The 17032-nt window shown below is 40.7% G+C and overlaps 1 protein-coding gene across 1 annotated transcript; it reads right to left on the reverse strand.

Annotated features, from left to right (window-relative positions):
* Positions 1-42: 42 nt before the first annotated feature.
* Positions 43-17032, reverse strand: bicc2 (bicaudal C homolog 2). The gene is made up of 19 exons (XM_084719229.1): positions 16680-17032; positions 13748-13794; positions 13315-13384; positions 13099-13178; positions 12652-12813; positions 12030-12083; positions 11544-11759; positions 10475-10726; positions 10187-10318; positions 9720-9909; positions 9063-9190; positions 8772-8977; positions 8293-8398; positions 6556-6595; positions 4363-4520; positions 2303-2513; positions 1614-1774; positions 773-872; positions 43-657 (listed from the first exon to the last, which is right to left on the reverse strand). The coding sequence occupies exons 1-19, from the start codon at positions 16936-16938 to the stop codon at positions 527-529; spliced, it is 2703 nt and encodes a 900-aa protein (XP_084575355.1). The 5' UTR covers positions 16939-17032; the 3' UTR covers positions 43-526.

Raw genomic sequence — 17032 nt, forward strand, 5'->3', positions numbered from 1 at the left:
TTCTCATGTGGCCCCCAATGAAAAATAATTGCCCATCCCTGGTCTAGATGAATAAAGATTTTATTAATCTTCACTATCAAAGTACAGTGTCTTTTATTTTTGTAAATGTCTATTTACAATTGCATAAATGTAGTGGTTAACATGGATTTAAACACATGGTAAAAGCGCAGGAGTGATAGTTTGCATGAGAAAGGCACTTCATGATGATAAAAGACACCACAAAGGATCAACATGTTTATGTTTCATACATTTTTGTTTCATGTAGGATCAGAGGTTTGGAAAGGAACACCTCCTTGTCTTGATTTTGTATAAAAAGCTTTGGGGTATGGCTGTAGATTAAAGGCACTGGATTCGCATGTTTACGTAATGTTTGCTGCTCTTCAGGGCATTTTTCTGCTTTTGCATTTATAATAAATAACAAGCAGATTAGACCTCTGCACCAGCAACAGCATCACTGTATACTTCCTAAGAGGCTGAGTTGCTCCATGTCGGACAGATGGAGCTCAGAGCTGGTTGGCGTTTCCTCTCACCAGCGATTACTCTGAGCAGCAATTTCTAGATCCATGATTCGTGGTAGTCGACCACTAGCACCACCTTCCAGATACCCAGGCTTCACCGTGGGTGTATCCGAGAGTCTTCTCTTGCTCTTGTTCAGGTCTGGATGGGAAGATAAATAACTTAATCATTGTCACAAGAGGAGGCAAGCGCCACCTACCATGTTAACAGATGGAGAACGCTGATCTGAGTCCAACCTAGGACATGAGATTCTCACCTGAGATTGCCAGTAACATCTTGCGTCTGGCTCCAAAGGTGGAGACGCCAACTTCCTTCAGATCTTCATCAGACAGAGTGAGGAATGTCTGGTAGTCAATCTGAGAACAGATGAGATGAGAACAGATAGCAGTTGCACCATGATGCTCATTCATAATGAATAACGCTTTTGGCAAGGGGACAAGAGTGTGTGTGGCATGAAAGTAGTGTGTGATGTGTAAAAGATGATGAAACTGTATTTTCACACACCAATAACTGTTTTTAGAACTTTAAAAGTTCATTATTTTTGTTCTTATGAGTATTTCATATCATTCACTAGCATTAATCAGAGCACTGTAAAAGTGCCAACATCAATTGAAAAAACTAGTGGCAACATGCCTAAATGCTGCTGCATCAAAACAATAAAAATATACCCAGTTTACAATTTTCTTTATTTCCCCAAAGAATGAAGGACAATAAAAGAAGAGATCTGTGGCTTCAGGCCATCTGCAAATCCTAAACTGTGGATCGTGGCCAGTCAATACTGTGGCCAACGCTTAATCACAGGTTACTCAATGATGTTGAGTAAATGACGTGCCGATTGTGTCTGTAGATCGAGGTAAATCTGAAAAGAGCCTTAATGATGGTGTAAATAACTTTTTACCGTGAAAAAATATGGTCCTACCATAAAACACCTGATTTTAGAATGGAGTGAATCGCCACTGTAATCTACATCACTGCTTTTTGCTAATGGCTGAGTGGGAGTTTCTATTTGAAAACCTTGCAACATAATGCAGAGGGGTTCGCCCTTTAAATATTTGCAGTCACAAAACAACTCAATGCAAATCGCCGCATATGTTTACCTCTTGTTGTTCAAACACATCAATGTATTTAATGAGGCCAAGTTGACTGAGCAGCTCAGGCAGGTCATCCGTCATTTGGGGCGAGGGGCTCCGCTGACTGCAGGTTGATGCCCTCCTCAGTGAGCAAACACCTTCACAGTAACTGCTTGAGAAGCTCTCCGCTACACATCAGAGGTCACAGTTCAGAGGAAAGGGTTAAGAGCAGTCCAATTTATTTTGTTCGGCTTAATGAGACAGTTCACCCCAAGATCAAAAACACAAACTTTCTTCTTACCTCTAGTGCCATTTATCTAACTAGATAGCTGTAAAAAGCAAAATATTGAATTTGCCTGGCGCATACAAATATGTATGGATATAACTTCAATAAATCAAACCTCATTGTGTGCAGGCCTTGGCAATAGAAACATGGCTTAATGGACATTAGAAGGAAGCCATAAAAAATGTTTTGGTGTGAGTTGCTGAGTTTTTGAGACGTCTGCCTTCTCTAAAATATGAAATATAAACTAGATGGCATATGGCTTGTGGTGTACAAAGTGCCAAAAATAGAATTGAAACTACAACAGGAATCTCAAAAACTTGTCAATCCACACCAAAACAATCTAAATGGATAAATAGCACAGGCAAAAGAAAAAAAATGTGTTTTTGATTTAGGAGTGAAGTATCCCTTTAAAAACACAAGTAAGACTTACAGAGTTTGTCATTTCTGCTTCTGTTCACTGAGGATGCAAATGCAGGGAAGGAGGAGGTGGATGAGGAGAAAGTAGATGGGGGCGAGGAGGGGGAGGAGGAGGAAGAGGAGGAAGAGGAGGCAGGCAGGGATGAAGATGTGGATCCACGTCTGTCCCTCCAGTTCTCAGAGTCGCTCCCGTTAGACACCTTTCCCATCTGTGCAGCCCGTGACTAGAAGGAGACAGAGACATTATGGTGGTATTAAAAATTAACTTGTGTTTTCTTTCATCTGCGAACATTTCACAGCAGCACCTTGTACTTCTGTCACCATCCCCTTCTTTCATCTTGCTCCTCTTTGTCAGCGCTGGAGGTCATGAGACAAACAGTCTCGAGTGATCGCAAATGCTGCCGTGTGCAGAACGTTTAAGTGGACATAATATGCACAGAAAGGCTTGAAGTTCCAACTAGGTCAAATTAATGTTCAAATGTTTTATCACATATGTATTGATCTGTTCACAAGTATCTGGCCCAACATTTACAAAAAAGTTTTGTAAACATTCTTGGGTATTTTTAATGGTATTTCAGGATTTGTCTGTTCCTGGAAAATGATTAAGAACTGTTGATGACTCATCCTTCACTTGGGGGTGAACACTAAATTTGCTTCCAATGAAATGTTTCTCACTTATGACACAGCAGAGCATGGAAGGAAAATGCATCCATTCACCATTCACAGTACAAAATGTATTAATACAAATGTATGCACTGATTTGGGTGAAAATGTGTCATATTTTATAGACGGGTTTTCCCCCTGATGCCCTCCAGCTGCTCAGTTTAAGTGCTTATCAGTTATTTAATTACAGAGCTTTGCTGACTGACAGATAGCTTTACCTGACTTGTTGCTAAAGTAGGTGACCGTAACTGTTACCTGCTGTTAGCCAGCAAGAGAGCCAGGCTCAGCAGCCTCCCAGTGCCAGACAGCTGGTCACTGGGACGAACACAGCCTCTGAGACTGACGGGGAATACAGACAAACCCAGCAAGAAAACCACCTCAATACTATAGCCTGTTCCCTGTTGACAAACTGGCCTCCATTGGTATCGCAGGCTGTTTTTGGTCCCAGTCTGGTCGTGTTCACTGGGGGTTTTCAGTGCGGAAAGAGTCTGCTAATAGGAATGCTGTCCTTCCTACATCCATGGACAGCTTTAGCCTTTGGCTGTAATCGCCAATCAATATCTGCAACAAGTCCTTCCCTAGCTGTCTGTTTTGCAGGGAACCAAAAAGCACTCTACTTGCCTTTTCATAGGAACTTTAATAAGAAAGGCCATTAATCATGTTTCTAAAGCAGCTCTTTTGCCTCTCTTTCCTGACCCCTGATAGTAGCACTCTCTCACTGGAAATTATCAATGCACTGAGCATAGTCACTGCTTCCTCCAAGCTGCCTGGATCTCAGAAGGAAATTGAACTCATTGCAGGAATACCTCTTGCTCTTATTAACCTAAATGAGTCTGCTTTTCCATCACTGAGCATTCAGAGAGCAGCCGTTCAGGAGACTTTTTAGATGAGCTGAAACAGCTCAGGTAAACAGGTTGAGCCGGACTGCCTGTGTTGACTGAGGTGATAGTATCAGACCCCAGGTAATTGAGCAGACAAATTGGGAGTACTTACCCCTCAGTGAGATAAATGCTTTAAACTGTTAGAGGGCAATACCAATAAACGAGATTGTGTTGGTGGCGACGCAGTAGGGGTGCTTGTTTTACCGCCACTGCAGCAAAAAACAGCTTTGGCAGCTCAAAAGAATTCAGCAAGTTAAGCAAAAGCTTAGAAGAGAAGCCAACTCAAACTAATAGTAACAATCAAAGTGAATGAGACAAAGTTGCAAGTCCATTTTATTAAGCCAGACATTATAGGACCAGTGTGTATGATTTAATGTCATCTAGCAGTATGTTTGCACATTTCCCCATTCCAAGTGTGAAGGAGGACCCACATCCACTGTATATTATATTGTATTTCTGCACAATCCTGCTAGTAAGTCACCCTGAATCTAAACCTGGACCTTTGAGTTAGCACGATGTTCATTTGTACCTGACTGCTGATTGTGCTCAGGTAGGGTTTGTAGCTGCGTCGGCTGATGTTGCGCAGCTCTTTAACAGCCTCAGCTGGCATGGACTTGGAGAAGCCGAGGCCACTCCAGGTGTCTGTGGGCGTCCGGACCTCTGTGACCACGGGCTTCCTCTGCATGGCTGACATAACAGATAAAAACACACACAGAAAGAAAATACAGACTTAAAAGCTGCATTAACTTATTTTTTCGGTCACTTGGGGTCACTGTACACAAGCGCAAAACACAACACATGTTTGGAAATGTGCACTGATTTACACATTGAGTAGTAGTTAGAGTCATGTTTCTGGCCATTTGATGAATGGAAAGCTGACATTTTCTCGTCTTTCAGTTGTTTCGCTCTCCAACTTCCCAGAGAAACATTTGGCTCATAGCTGTTAAACGTTACTTTCACCAGCTAGTAACTAAAACATGAATACACACCTCTGTAGAATGCCACATTTTGTATGAATACAACTAAAGTGATCCTCAGTTTGCTCTGCCTATGTGTGTGTGGGTGTGTATGTGTGTGTGTGTGTGTGTGTGTGTGTGTGTATCATTTTCTGCAGCTCTCACAGACAGAGAACAGAGGACAGTGATGGAGACAGATTAAACAGTTCATTGCTACGTTCTTATTGCCCCAACCTTAAAACCTTTGCACTGTTGTCAGTAGGGAGATAAGCACCACTGCCAAAAGACAAATGTCACTGCAAAATATGTGACACCAGGGTCTCTGCATATAACCACCACCACACACTTCTAGTGGATAATATGTTGTGATTTAGAGTAATTATGTTTATATGAGTCTATGCATTGTATTTTTAGGAGAATTCTACTAATTCTGGTTTTGGGGAGAACTGCAGATTTGGTGATAATTCTCTGTGGGTTTGCCACTACCTTTCAATTTCCATATAGTCAGTTGATCTATCGTTAATTTAAAAGTATGGAATAGCACAGTGATAACACGGTGCATATAGCCACAGTCTGTCCATCATGAAAATGCATTGCAGGTTTTCCACATCTCCTCTGATATTCTGAATTGGACAAGCTGGGTTCAGGTGTTAAATAATGAATCACAAACAGTGCCTCTCCTTGCCAGCATGTGGCATACTTAATAAAACTCAAATTTCTGAGACTGAGACAGATACACACACTCCACTGACGAACAGGTGACCCTGGGCCACTTTTGGCACTGGAACAGGATCAATGTGTGAATGTGTGATAAAAAACCGCAACAGCACTCCAAAGAGTGTGATATCAATAAGATTATAACTGTGGGTTGTCATTTGTGTGTGTATGAGTGTGTGTCTTTTTTGTGAGTAAATGTCCCATTCATATACTGGCATATGGGTGTCTTAATGACTGTGAGGCAGATGGCCCATTCAAACTGCTAATTCATAATCCCATAAAGCAACACTGAGGGAATTTAGTACCATTTGGCTGCAGATCTTCCCAGTATCTCTCATTCGGCATGATGGATGAGGCACTGTTTCCTGTGTGTGTGTCCAAGCATGTGCGTGTATGAGAGTGCGCACACACACAGCCGTGCCCTGGATGCATGTGTGTGTTGTCAGCATTGTGTATCTGCCCCGTGTGAATTAAGTAGGAGTGCCAGTGCTACTCTATTATAACTCTGGCACAGTGTAGCCCATAAACAGGTCCCCTTCATCAGTTGTCTTGGCAGTGAGCAGCACTGAAATGGGCCCCCTCTATCAAGTCCCTGCCTCTGTTCTGGATATTAATGTGTTCCCTCCATAACGTGCTTGAATAAACTAAAAGAGCTACTTCATCCTGGATAATCATGTGACATTAAATCACGTTTTAACAACATTATGACCAAAACCTGAGAACTTTTACAGAAAACTAAATAATTCCCTTGATCTAGTATTGTTTGAGGTGCTTACTTAGATTACTTTTCCCAGTATGTTCCCTGTTCATCTCCAAAAACAACAGCTTGGTTGTATATAAGTGGCTGTTTGATGAGCAAAACAGCAATATGCAGTGAGAATATGGGACCATTTTCCCCTGCAAAATGTGTTTTTAATATATTTATCTGCAGCAACTATAGATCAATAAAAAAGAAATGCTTGCTTAGCAGTGCTCTAACTGTTGCTGTGCAGAGCTCCTGAAAATCAGTGTAAGACAGGAAGAAATATTAAACATTTAGGAGCACTAACCTCTGGTTGCCAGCAGTTTCTTCTTCTCATAGTCATAATCCTACAAAGCACAAACAGGAAATAGCATGAGTAAATAATGCATGAAATTGAATTATTTTTTTCCCTGGTTACTGAGGTCAGGCAGGGGCAACCTAACACTTCTGCTGCTTGTTAATTCTTGGTGCAGTAACCTTTGAGAGAGGGAGATGACAAATAAGAAGGGAAGCAAACAAACACAAAAATCAATTCTGAAAATCAAATTGCACCATGGTCAGGGATGTGAGAATAAACGGGTTACATAACACCACAAATAAAATGTTCCTCTTGTTTTCAATCTTCCTTTAGTTTGATGTACACAAGTCTAAGGCATTGAATCTTTTGGTAACACTTTATTTGAAGGGGTGTGCATAAGACTGTCATTACACTGTCATAACTATGTCATTACACCTGTGATGACCATGAAGAGCTCTTTATGAATGTTTATGGCTGTTGTCATTAACTTTCACTCAGTCAGTTATGTCATTTTTAATGCAAAGTTGACATTGTTTGAGATGTCTGGTATGACAACTTAACACCGACCGAGACAAAAATGTCTTTGACAACTTGACATTATCAAAGAACCTGTTTAGCTTTATGTTTTAACATGACATTATACTGTCATATGTGGTTGGTTTGTAAAATGTATCATGAATATTTTCCTCAGAGATCAAGTAAGAATAATGGAAATGACTAAGGAGTGAACAATCTTGCCTTCCGCTCATCTCTGTTAAGAAATGCACACATGTATTTCCAACTGGCACGTCCCTCCTGCCATTGTCAGCGTCTTGCTGAACTTAACACAGCCTCCCAGATTGACAGTACCAAGGTGGTTTTCTTGCTGGATTTGGCTCCTGTCAGCTAATTAGGTGGCTAGCTCCACAGCTACCTGAGCTAACGACCTTACAGCAGATAGTGGTCAGCCTACTTTAGCAACAAGTAAATAAGCTAACCACTATCTGTCCATCAGCAAACTCTGTAAGTTGAATCACCTTGGTACTGTACTCTGTCATCAACCTGGCCTTATGACATTTAATGACGTGTTTATGCCATTAAATGTTAAGTTCAAATTGTACCATTTCAGCTGAAGTCCAGGAAATCATTCAAAACTTTTTTCTAAAAGCGTTTGACCGTGTAATAAAACGTAATGACATCTCTACAGGAGAAGTTCAAAATGCACCACCTAATTTGAGGTTGAGGAAAATATTCACAACTGTAAGGGTGTCACCATGAAGTGTCATAACTAACCACATACTAAACAGTTTTTAGTTTGATCATGTCAAGTTGTCAGAACAAAGACATTTTTGTCTTGGTTATGTCTTGGTTGTTGTTGTCTTTGCTAATGTCAAGTGGACATAAGAAAGACATTGGTTTGGTTAATGTCAAGTTGGCATGACAAAGATTTCTCAAACAATGTCAACTTTGCATTAAAAATTAGATATCTGACCGAATGAAACTTAATGACACCAGTCATAAACATCATCATCATCATCACTTCATAAAGACTCCTTCATGTTCCTGACAGATGTCATAACATTGTTATGACAGTGTAAGTGCTACCAATGATTTTCTCTCTCTTTCATACTCCCTCCTCGTTTACAAGTGATTATTTCTGAAACTTTGCACCGAGATTTATCTGTTAACGGTTAAGGCTGTTCACAGATGCAGTGCATCATTTTCTGGGGCCGAAAAAAGAGACCTAGAATTCCTGTTTTTCCTCACCTCAGCCACGGATGAGTCAGTGCGAACATCCTGAGCCAGCGTCATGTCTCTCCTCAGGCTATTCCTCCGCTCACTCCTCCCTCCCTCAATCTCTGCGCTCAGCAATCTGGGACATTCAGAAGACACACACACACACATATACACAGATGGAAGGACAAGGTTAAACTGTGATGGCTGTGTGCAACATTCGTGAGGGTTTGAACTCTTTCTTTCCCCAGAGCAACAGCAGCAATACAGCAAGAGGAAGTAAAGACAGTGTCATAATTATGAATCATATTAAAATAGAGCTTTTCCATTAAACTACACAGTTATACAAGGTTCTGAGTACAAAACCTTGGTCCCCACAAGGTCAACCATTTATTTTGTGGCTGTGATGTGTTTTAATGGTTTACACACTAAGGTTAACATTAAGGTAAGTCATCAGGGAATCAATATAAGCCAACACAATGCCCTCACAGGTGTTTGTATTTGTGTATCACCTGTGTGTCAGCGCCTGTCCCGTTGAATGGCGTCTGCCCTGGACGAACACCTTGCTAATTTCAGGACCCTGTAGGCTCCCTCTCCGACCCATCAGTCCCACCCTGCTGATACCGTTGACTGCATCAGACACCTCAGATGATGACATCACCACACCCTTGGAGTTCTCATCCTCTGATTGGCCAGACATGTCCTCGTTTTCTAGGATCTGAAGAAGAAGCTATACAGGTTAGGGGTTTATCTGCCAGGAAGGGACTGTTTTGATCACAGTTTGACTATAAACAGTGACAAACCTTCTCCAGTGGCCGGCTGTCTGTCCCCTTCAGTCCTGTCCTCCCCTCGTCAGCGGGCGAGGCAAGCCCTGGTGGAGGGGAGGGGCGGGGCTTAGTACCACTCTCTGGAGTGGGAGCCAGAACAGATCCTGATCAACAAGAGGGGACGTAACAGTGAGTTAAAAAAATCCAATTAATTTGTACTTCTGAATTGAATGAATGAAATGAATGAGGGAGTGGTTGTATTTAGACACAGATCTCCTTTACCAAATGATCCCCTGTTATCTTTTATTTTACCTAAAGTCATTATGTAAAATTCCTTTGTGGATATAAAATTGTTTTTGCCAGTGGTGGAACAAATACTCAAAAAAATATAGCAATACCACACTTAAGTACAGTGCTTGAATACATGCTCTTAGTTACTTTTCCCCACTGTTTTTGCATGTAAGAAACTCAGGAGAATTCAGGAGTAAATTGGTGCAGTCTATTTACTGCTTGCATCACATGTATCTCAGTGTCCCCAGGTTGGATCTATAGGAGGGAGGGGCTGCTGTCTGCCATAATGTCATTTTTGGTCAAGGATGGAAATTGTAAAATCCCAAACAGAGTGGCCTCCACATTTTCATGATATTTTTATGGAAATGCTACGACAAAGATATAGTATGTGTGCATGCTCACCCTGCTCAGAGAGACGAAGCTGCTGCAGCAACATGTTCAGCCAATAGTTGGTCAATCCACTGCCGGCTAACACAGGGTCAGAGGTCATCTCGGTTACCTTGGGAGTCTCACAGGAATCCAGGCCGAGGAGCAGACGGCGGGCCTCATAAAGACAGGAGATGTTCCTTTCCAGACCTTTCACCACCACTGACTGATAAATATACACCAGCAGAGAGTTGCACATCAGTATTCAGCACACCACAGCCTGTGAGACCACAGGGCAGAGTAGTTTTTCATCCAAAATCAAAGTGAACATTCACAAAATATTTCAATAGACATTTATTATTTAATCTAGCATGTATGAAATAAGCAATCACAAACTCTACAGTGAAGCTGTAGATTGAAAGTGAATTTAAAAAGATGGGCCTGGTAGCCAACAACATTTCTAACAATAACAAAGCAGCAAAGCTACGCTGACAGAGTCGTACCTTGCTGGTCTGTTTTACTTTGGGCTTGACACTAATGAAGACTCCAAGGTTTTGCATCATCTGAGCCAGTTTGCAAGGATCTGCTTCGCCATCTTCCCGCATGTCAAACATCAAACACACGGGCAGACAGTCCTGGATATGCACCCAAAGACATACATATATCACACCGAATGTAAAATAACACCAGATAAAGAAAACTTTTTGTTGTTACAGCAGCACAGGAAGATATAGATCGAAAGAAGAATGAAGAAAAATGAAAAATTCCGCCTAAACAAAAGCACACTGTACCATGAGCTGCTGCCGAGCCAGACACACTCCGTCAGGGCTGCCCTGGATGAGCAGTGTCGGAGGGCTCTGAGGAGCGCTGAGGTCTGGTAGGATGATCTGAGTCTGCGTCTGGTGCATGACACTCAGGAAGTGAGCTCCATTCTGTCCCAGCAGGAAGAGGTGCTGCTGCGAGGTGACATCCAGCTGACTGCTTACGATGCCGCCGGTGACCTCTGACCCCAGCAGCAGCTCCATCAGAATGCAGGTCGCTTTCTGCCACATAATGATGTATGACATGACATGATATTATACAGTACACGTAGACCTTATTCTCAGAGGTGGGATGTAACTAAGTACATTTCCTCAAGTAGTGTCCTTAAGTACAAATTCAAGTTTTACTTTAGTTACTTTTCACATCACAATTTTTTGGGGGTTCTTACAGGACAGTGACACAACAAATATATGATAAAGTTATAGAAAATGATGCTGTTGTTGTAAATTAAACTACCTCACAGTAAAGTGACTGAAATTAGCTCAACCTTAAACATATACAGCAGTAAAATGCAACATACACATTAATGCAGCTGTAATATTAATCCAAAAAATCAGTTATAATAGTAAAACAATTACAGGGACTATTTTAATCCACAATGAGTACTTTTACTTTTAATATTTTAAGTACATTTTGCTTATAATATGTACATACTTTTACTTAATGCAGGACTTTTACCTGTAGTGGTATATTTTCATAGAGTGTTATTAGTACTTTTATCTTAAGGACCACTGTTTAAGATTACACCTTTTATTTTGTTAAAGAAGGAAATTTATACTAACAAAAATGCTGTATCAGATTCAGATATCAGATTTATGATTTAATGATAGACTTTTTTTCAAATTGTTATTTATCTTTGTTTTTAATATTGCCATATATATCATGGACTTTTAATATTGGTATTACCATACCGTGAGTTTTTGTAATCGTTACATCCTTATAAACTAATGAAAACATACTGTTTTCCACCACTGTTTATTCTACTATGTATAAACTCTGTACTGAATTAAATGTCTGTCTAAAATGTTTGACACTAACCTTGACAGCAGCTGCATTGCCCTGCAGGCCCCAGACGGTGCAGCAGCTCTCATAGAAGGCGGGTTGGGCCTGAGGATGGGGTGGCACGGCCCTGAAGCTCACACTGACCCCCAAAGTCTGCACCACCTGCTGGATGAGGGGGGAGCCTGCATCTGGCAGAGTCTGGGGCACCAGGCTGACTGGGAGGTCAAAGGTCAGGGACAAAGGCTGCAGGTCCTATAGGACAGGGAAGGTTGGACGGAAAACAAGGGAAAGTGAAGGAGCGTAATGGAGAGGAGACACGGAGAGGAGGGTGAAATAAAGAGATATGAGACAGACAAACAGTGACAGACAGTGGCTTTTTGACAAATATACCTGTCTTCTTTGTGTCAGCCATTCAATTAATCACTCTATTGATCGTTGTGTCCTGACAGGAGTGAAGAAATTGAGTTTTCAGACAAATAAAAATCTGTCAGCCTCAACTCAGATTATACATTGACCACTTACTCTTATCCTCCTCCTGGCTTCCTCCACTCCTTCTATGGGCCCAGCAATGGACACCTGGTAAAAGTTTAAAAATGCATTTTAAATAAGGTTGTTTTCAATTCCTTAAAAGGATAGTTTGAATTTTTTGAAGCTAGGTTGTAAGACTACTAGCACAAAACCAAAGCAATGTACTGTTGTGGATAGGGTCAGCAGCAAAACATATTTTAGCACCTGTAAGGCCCACGTTAAAAATCAATATCAGTTTATGTTATATTTAGAATGTTTTCACCGCTTTACCTTTCCCTCAGACAGCCTTTTCTTATTTGGAGAGAGAGATATTTGGCTTATATAGTTTTATGTTTCATGTCGGAAAGGCTGTCTGATGGCAACGTACAGCAGTGAAATTTTCTAAATATAGTGTAGATATAAACTGGCATTGATTTTTTTGTGGTGGGCCTGTTTTTAGGCGTCTAAAACACATTTAGTTGCTGACCCTGGGTGCATGTCGATCACCATCTACTATAAGAAATACACTGACCATCAAGTACCTCATACAATCCCACATCAAATAATCCAAACCATGCTTTTAATTATCAACATAACAGTCAGTGGCTCACTAAACTGCCGCCTCAGTTAGCATCACCTGGTTGCTTTTCTCTCCAGTGGCGTTGTGACGGTTGGAGTCAGGGAAATGGATGTGACAAGATGTGACCTCCATCACCTTCTTGATGTTTCCACCACCTTTCCCAATCACGTGGGAGTGCTCTGTGTAGGCCACGTCCATCTTTAGAGTCACCTTGTTCACCTGGATTTTATATAAACAGTGGTGTTATTGGTGCTATTTACTTTTCAAGACTTAGTTGCCTTCAGGTGTCCATTGATTCAACCTGAAAAAGTCTAAATTGTTACAAGATCGGGCCGTTATGCACACAGTAACTGCGAAGTTCATCTTACAAGTTCAAACTTTACAATAAATACATTTTTAAACATCTTTTGAAGGAAAGCAAATTAGAAAGCATGTCTTCATCTGTACATCGTTGGCATAATTGTTCAGAAAAATTGTGAAAATAAAGTCTCACAGCTCTCTCACCCTAGTTTCCAGCACTTCGAGGATCTTCTTTTTGGCTTCCAAAACACTGGCTCTCTTTCCTTCCACCTTCACATGTGGATCTAGACAGAAAGAGGAGTTCAGAGTGAAGTCCAGTACAATTGAGGTCAACAGTGAATCAACTTGTAGGAAGAGAAAAAATGTGAGAGAGACACAGAGCACTGATTTGGTGTGACTGAAACATCAAGAATTTGTCACCTTTCTTTGACTTGGCCCCAATCTTCAGCTTGGATGGCCATTTCACCTGAGTGTCAGTTTCTCTCATCACCTGTGGAAGCACAAACAATAGGCGAGAGTGAGAAAGACGGGGCTGTCATTGCACACCACAAATACACACAGACAATCAGAACACACACAGAAACACATCCAGACACACAGCAGATCTCTTCGAACTAAGAATACAAGGCCTCATTTGCATTTCAAAGACTGCCATTATCACCTCCATAAAACCAGTAATCACTGAATGCAGAGTCTGGAACAAATGCTCTCACTGATTTGTAAGTTATATTCAACCAGAAGGCTTCATGCACTGGTGATTATTGGTGTCTTTCACTAAGGAGAGCATTTTTCTTTTTTTGTTTCTGATTTTGCTTCATGAATGAGATGTTTCCCGCTGTGGACTTTTACTTACTCTCTCAAAAAACTCCTCTCCTGTCTCACCATCTCCCTGCTTTGGAGCTGAAAGACACACAGCAAGCAAACATCAAGAACAGATAGACGAGGACGAACACTCATTTCAAAATTCCTGCTGTGTGATTTGTCAGCAGGACAATTATTCCTCTGTTTACAATGCATGTGTTCAATATCAAGAATGTGTGTAAAGTCAACATTTGAATGTTGACCTGGCTGAAATTTGCCAGCTAGAACAAGAGGTTGCCGGGAACATAACAATTTTAAAAGGCCATCAGTCCATGGTGACATTTACAGGGTACGAGGCGGGGGGGGGCCCAGGAACGCCCTCAACCCCCCTCATCACTATGGGATACGCTGGCCAGAGCTGAGGAATGGGAAGAGAACAGTATGGGGTGGAGAGAGAAGGTGGTGGTCGGGGGGGCAACCACAAATTAGCCTGGAGACAGCTAATCACATCAATGGCATCTGCTGACGCAAAGACCTCCCACTTGACCAAAAAATTAAATAACAACTGCAAAATGAAGGGGGAAGAATGTATTTAAAAAAAACAACAACAAAAAAAAAAAACAATAACACATAGAGCGTGCCTCAGCCTATCAGAGTGTAGTCTCAAGTGCAGCCTAACCATCACCTCAAGGGATGAGATACAATTTAATTTTAAAAAGTTAGTGTCGGAGCTGCCTTTTAAGTTGACAGAATTTGAAAGACAAGTTGAGGTAATTTTGTAATGACTCAAAATAAATAAGTTTCTGGTCAAATAAACTGGACATTACTTCAGTAGTACTTGAGAAAACATGTCCAAAAACTTAAAATATAAAGTTGAACCAACACTGATGTCACATTGGTGAAAATTATTAAATGTAATAAATTTATTTTAATTTAAAAAAAATAATAATAATTTCTGGACTGCCTTAAATCTTAAGTTGGCTGAACTTGAAAGACAAGTTGAGGTGATTTTCTAATGATTTGAAAAAAGAAAACTTTTCTAGCCAAATAAACTTGACATTACTTCAGTTGTACTTGAGAAAACATATTCAATCAACTTGAGATACTAAGCTGAACCAACAAGTCCTCAGTCACAATAATGAACATTGTAAATAATTTTGACTTCCTAAACTCTGTACAGTGCATTCATTCAACTCATCAGTTCAAGTCAAAAGGAAGGAGAACTCGTTCTGAAAATAAATACAAAGAGTTTTAGGTTTAATTACATAAATAAAATGAATAAAATAATGAATAAAACTTTTACATTTATGTCAAGTAAAGAAGGAGAAAAGATAAGTTGATTCCATTAAATTCCTGTTTTTTTCAGTGTACTGCCTGACTAAGGCTGCATAGTCCCATCTGCACACACATTAAAACAACCCACAGTTATCAGGGTTGGATTCACTCAAGCTTTCCCATCCAGAGTGTGTGTGTGTGAGGACAAACAGACAAACATCAGCCTGTGTCTGTCTGCAGCAGCAAGTAGCACACTGTCAGAAAGAGTTTCCCCAGTAACACAGGGGAGGCATTTGTCATAAAGCTGCCACGTAGCGATAACTAACAGAGGCAGCTACCTCTGCTTTCCAGACAGGAATGATAATAGCAAAGAAGACTTCTGAATGCATAAGCCACTGCAGGTCATAAATCACACTAATACAGCAAGAGGAGTTTAGTGGATGGCAGTTATACTAATGGTGACAACAAGGACGCAGCCAGCTGGAGACTCTGACAGGCACACAGGACCAGGTTCATAGCAGAGGTTGTGAGGAGGAGCAGAAAGGGAGGCCATGACAAACATCAAAATCAAAATAACTTTCAGGAAAAACATCTTATAGACAGGGCTGGGTAATGCTGGATTACATGTAATTGGGATTACAAAAAGTAAGTAACTGTATTCAGTAGGGCCGTGTATTGGCAAGAACCTGGCAATACATTATGTATAACAACACAGGAGTTACGATTCGATATATTGCAATACTGAAACTGTCATAATATAAAGAACACACCACCATATACATGAAATCTGAGTTTAAACAGTTTACTTTATGCAATCAAATCAGCAAAGATAGAAAACATCACTGTTGGGGGATTAAATGCAACATAAAATGAATCACTGCCACAAATCTTTGCATGTATCACAAGATCACAATACAGTGTTTTTGAGAACCAATGCAGTATCACAAAAAATACCAGGATACTCAAGTGTACCTATATTTTCTTATACTCCTAATAATCAGCCCAGTCTGTAATTAGATTATATTTACATTTTCAAGGATTACTTGATTAAACTTTATGTCTTTAAAATGCAGTAAAATTAAAGATTATGAAACTTTTGTCATGATAACTAACTCTCTATTAACTATTAAAGCATGTCTGACATAAGTGCTTTCTTTGAAAAGTGCTCCACTTTTTATTTACATTGAAACTGGAAGATGAACATTTTGAGTAGGTGCTCCTTTTTGGGGTAAGAGCAAATTTCTCCATGTCGTCCTTGAATGAAAAACAGCAGGACCAAAAATGTACACCAAAAAAACTTCCCACATGGTGTAGAAATCAGACAGTACTCCTGCAATGTAAAATCATTTTAAACTGGTTCAAAAAAGTGGGGGTAAATTGATTTGACCAAGTGTAAATGCTGAATGTGGTAAATGTACCATATGTGCACTGAAAACGATTTGAGATGTTTGAAGAGAAATAAGTATTTGTGGAGCTCAAATTTTTGGTGCTGCATTTTTTTTTAGTATAAATTGAGATATTTTTAATGTTCGATTTTGAAATATTCCAAAAATAATCCAAAAGTATTCTAACTAGATTACATATTTTTGTAATCCAATGGATTATGTCGGTGATAACAAAAATTGCCATGTCATTTGTATTAAATATATAAATTATCTGATCCAACCTGTTGATAATGGTGCCAGTAGAAAACCATAGCTCTCACTCACCATACAACATGTTCTCCAGCTTCTTCCGGTCGATCCTGAACCTCTCCTCCACCCACTCTGGGTCCAAACTCTGACCTTTTGCATTCTCCTGCAATTCCTCCTCTTCCTCATCCTCTTTCTCCTCTCTGTCACCACGCTGGGCCTCGCTGGGCTCAGGCTTTGCCTCTGAGCCGGGTCCTACGCTAGTTTCAGTGTCAGGCTGCTGGGGTGCTGTGGTGGCCGGAACCGGAGAGCTCTCCTCTGTGGTTGTGGTGGCCATAGCAGGACTGAGCCCTCGTCGGTGTTTGTGTGTGTGTGTGTGAGGATGTGTGCATGTGTGTGACCAAGGAGACCAGGCAGGGAGAGAGAAAAAG

The sequence above is a fragment of the Lutjanus erythropterus genome, chromosome 5 (genome assembly GCF_056507025.1).
Source record: "Lutjanus erythropterus isolate fLutEry1 chromosome 5, fLutEry1.hap2, whole genome shotgun sequence".
NCBI classification, from domain to species: Eukaryota; Metazoa; Chordata; class Actinopteri; order Lutjaniformes; family Lutjanidae; genus Lutjanus; species Lutjanus erythropterus.

What these genes read in the sequence shown, in the direction of transcription:
- bicc2 (XM_084719229.1), bottom strand. Translation starts at nt 16,938, where the DNA reads ATGGCCACCACAACCACAGAGGAGAGCTCTCCGGTTCCGGCCACCACA. An exon ending in CTGGAGAGAAAAGCAACCAG is followed by an intron (nt 12,084 to 12,651) that starts GTGATGCTAACT and finishes AACTTTTACCAG; the next exon opens with GTGTCCATTGCTGGGCCCAT. An exon ending in GAAACTGCTGGCAACCAGAG is followed by an intron (nt 4,521 to 6,555) that starts GTTAGTGCTCCT and finishes CTGTTATGTCAG; the next exon opens with CCATGCAGAGGAAGCCCGTG.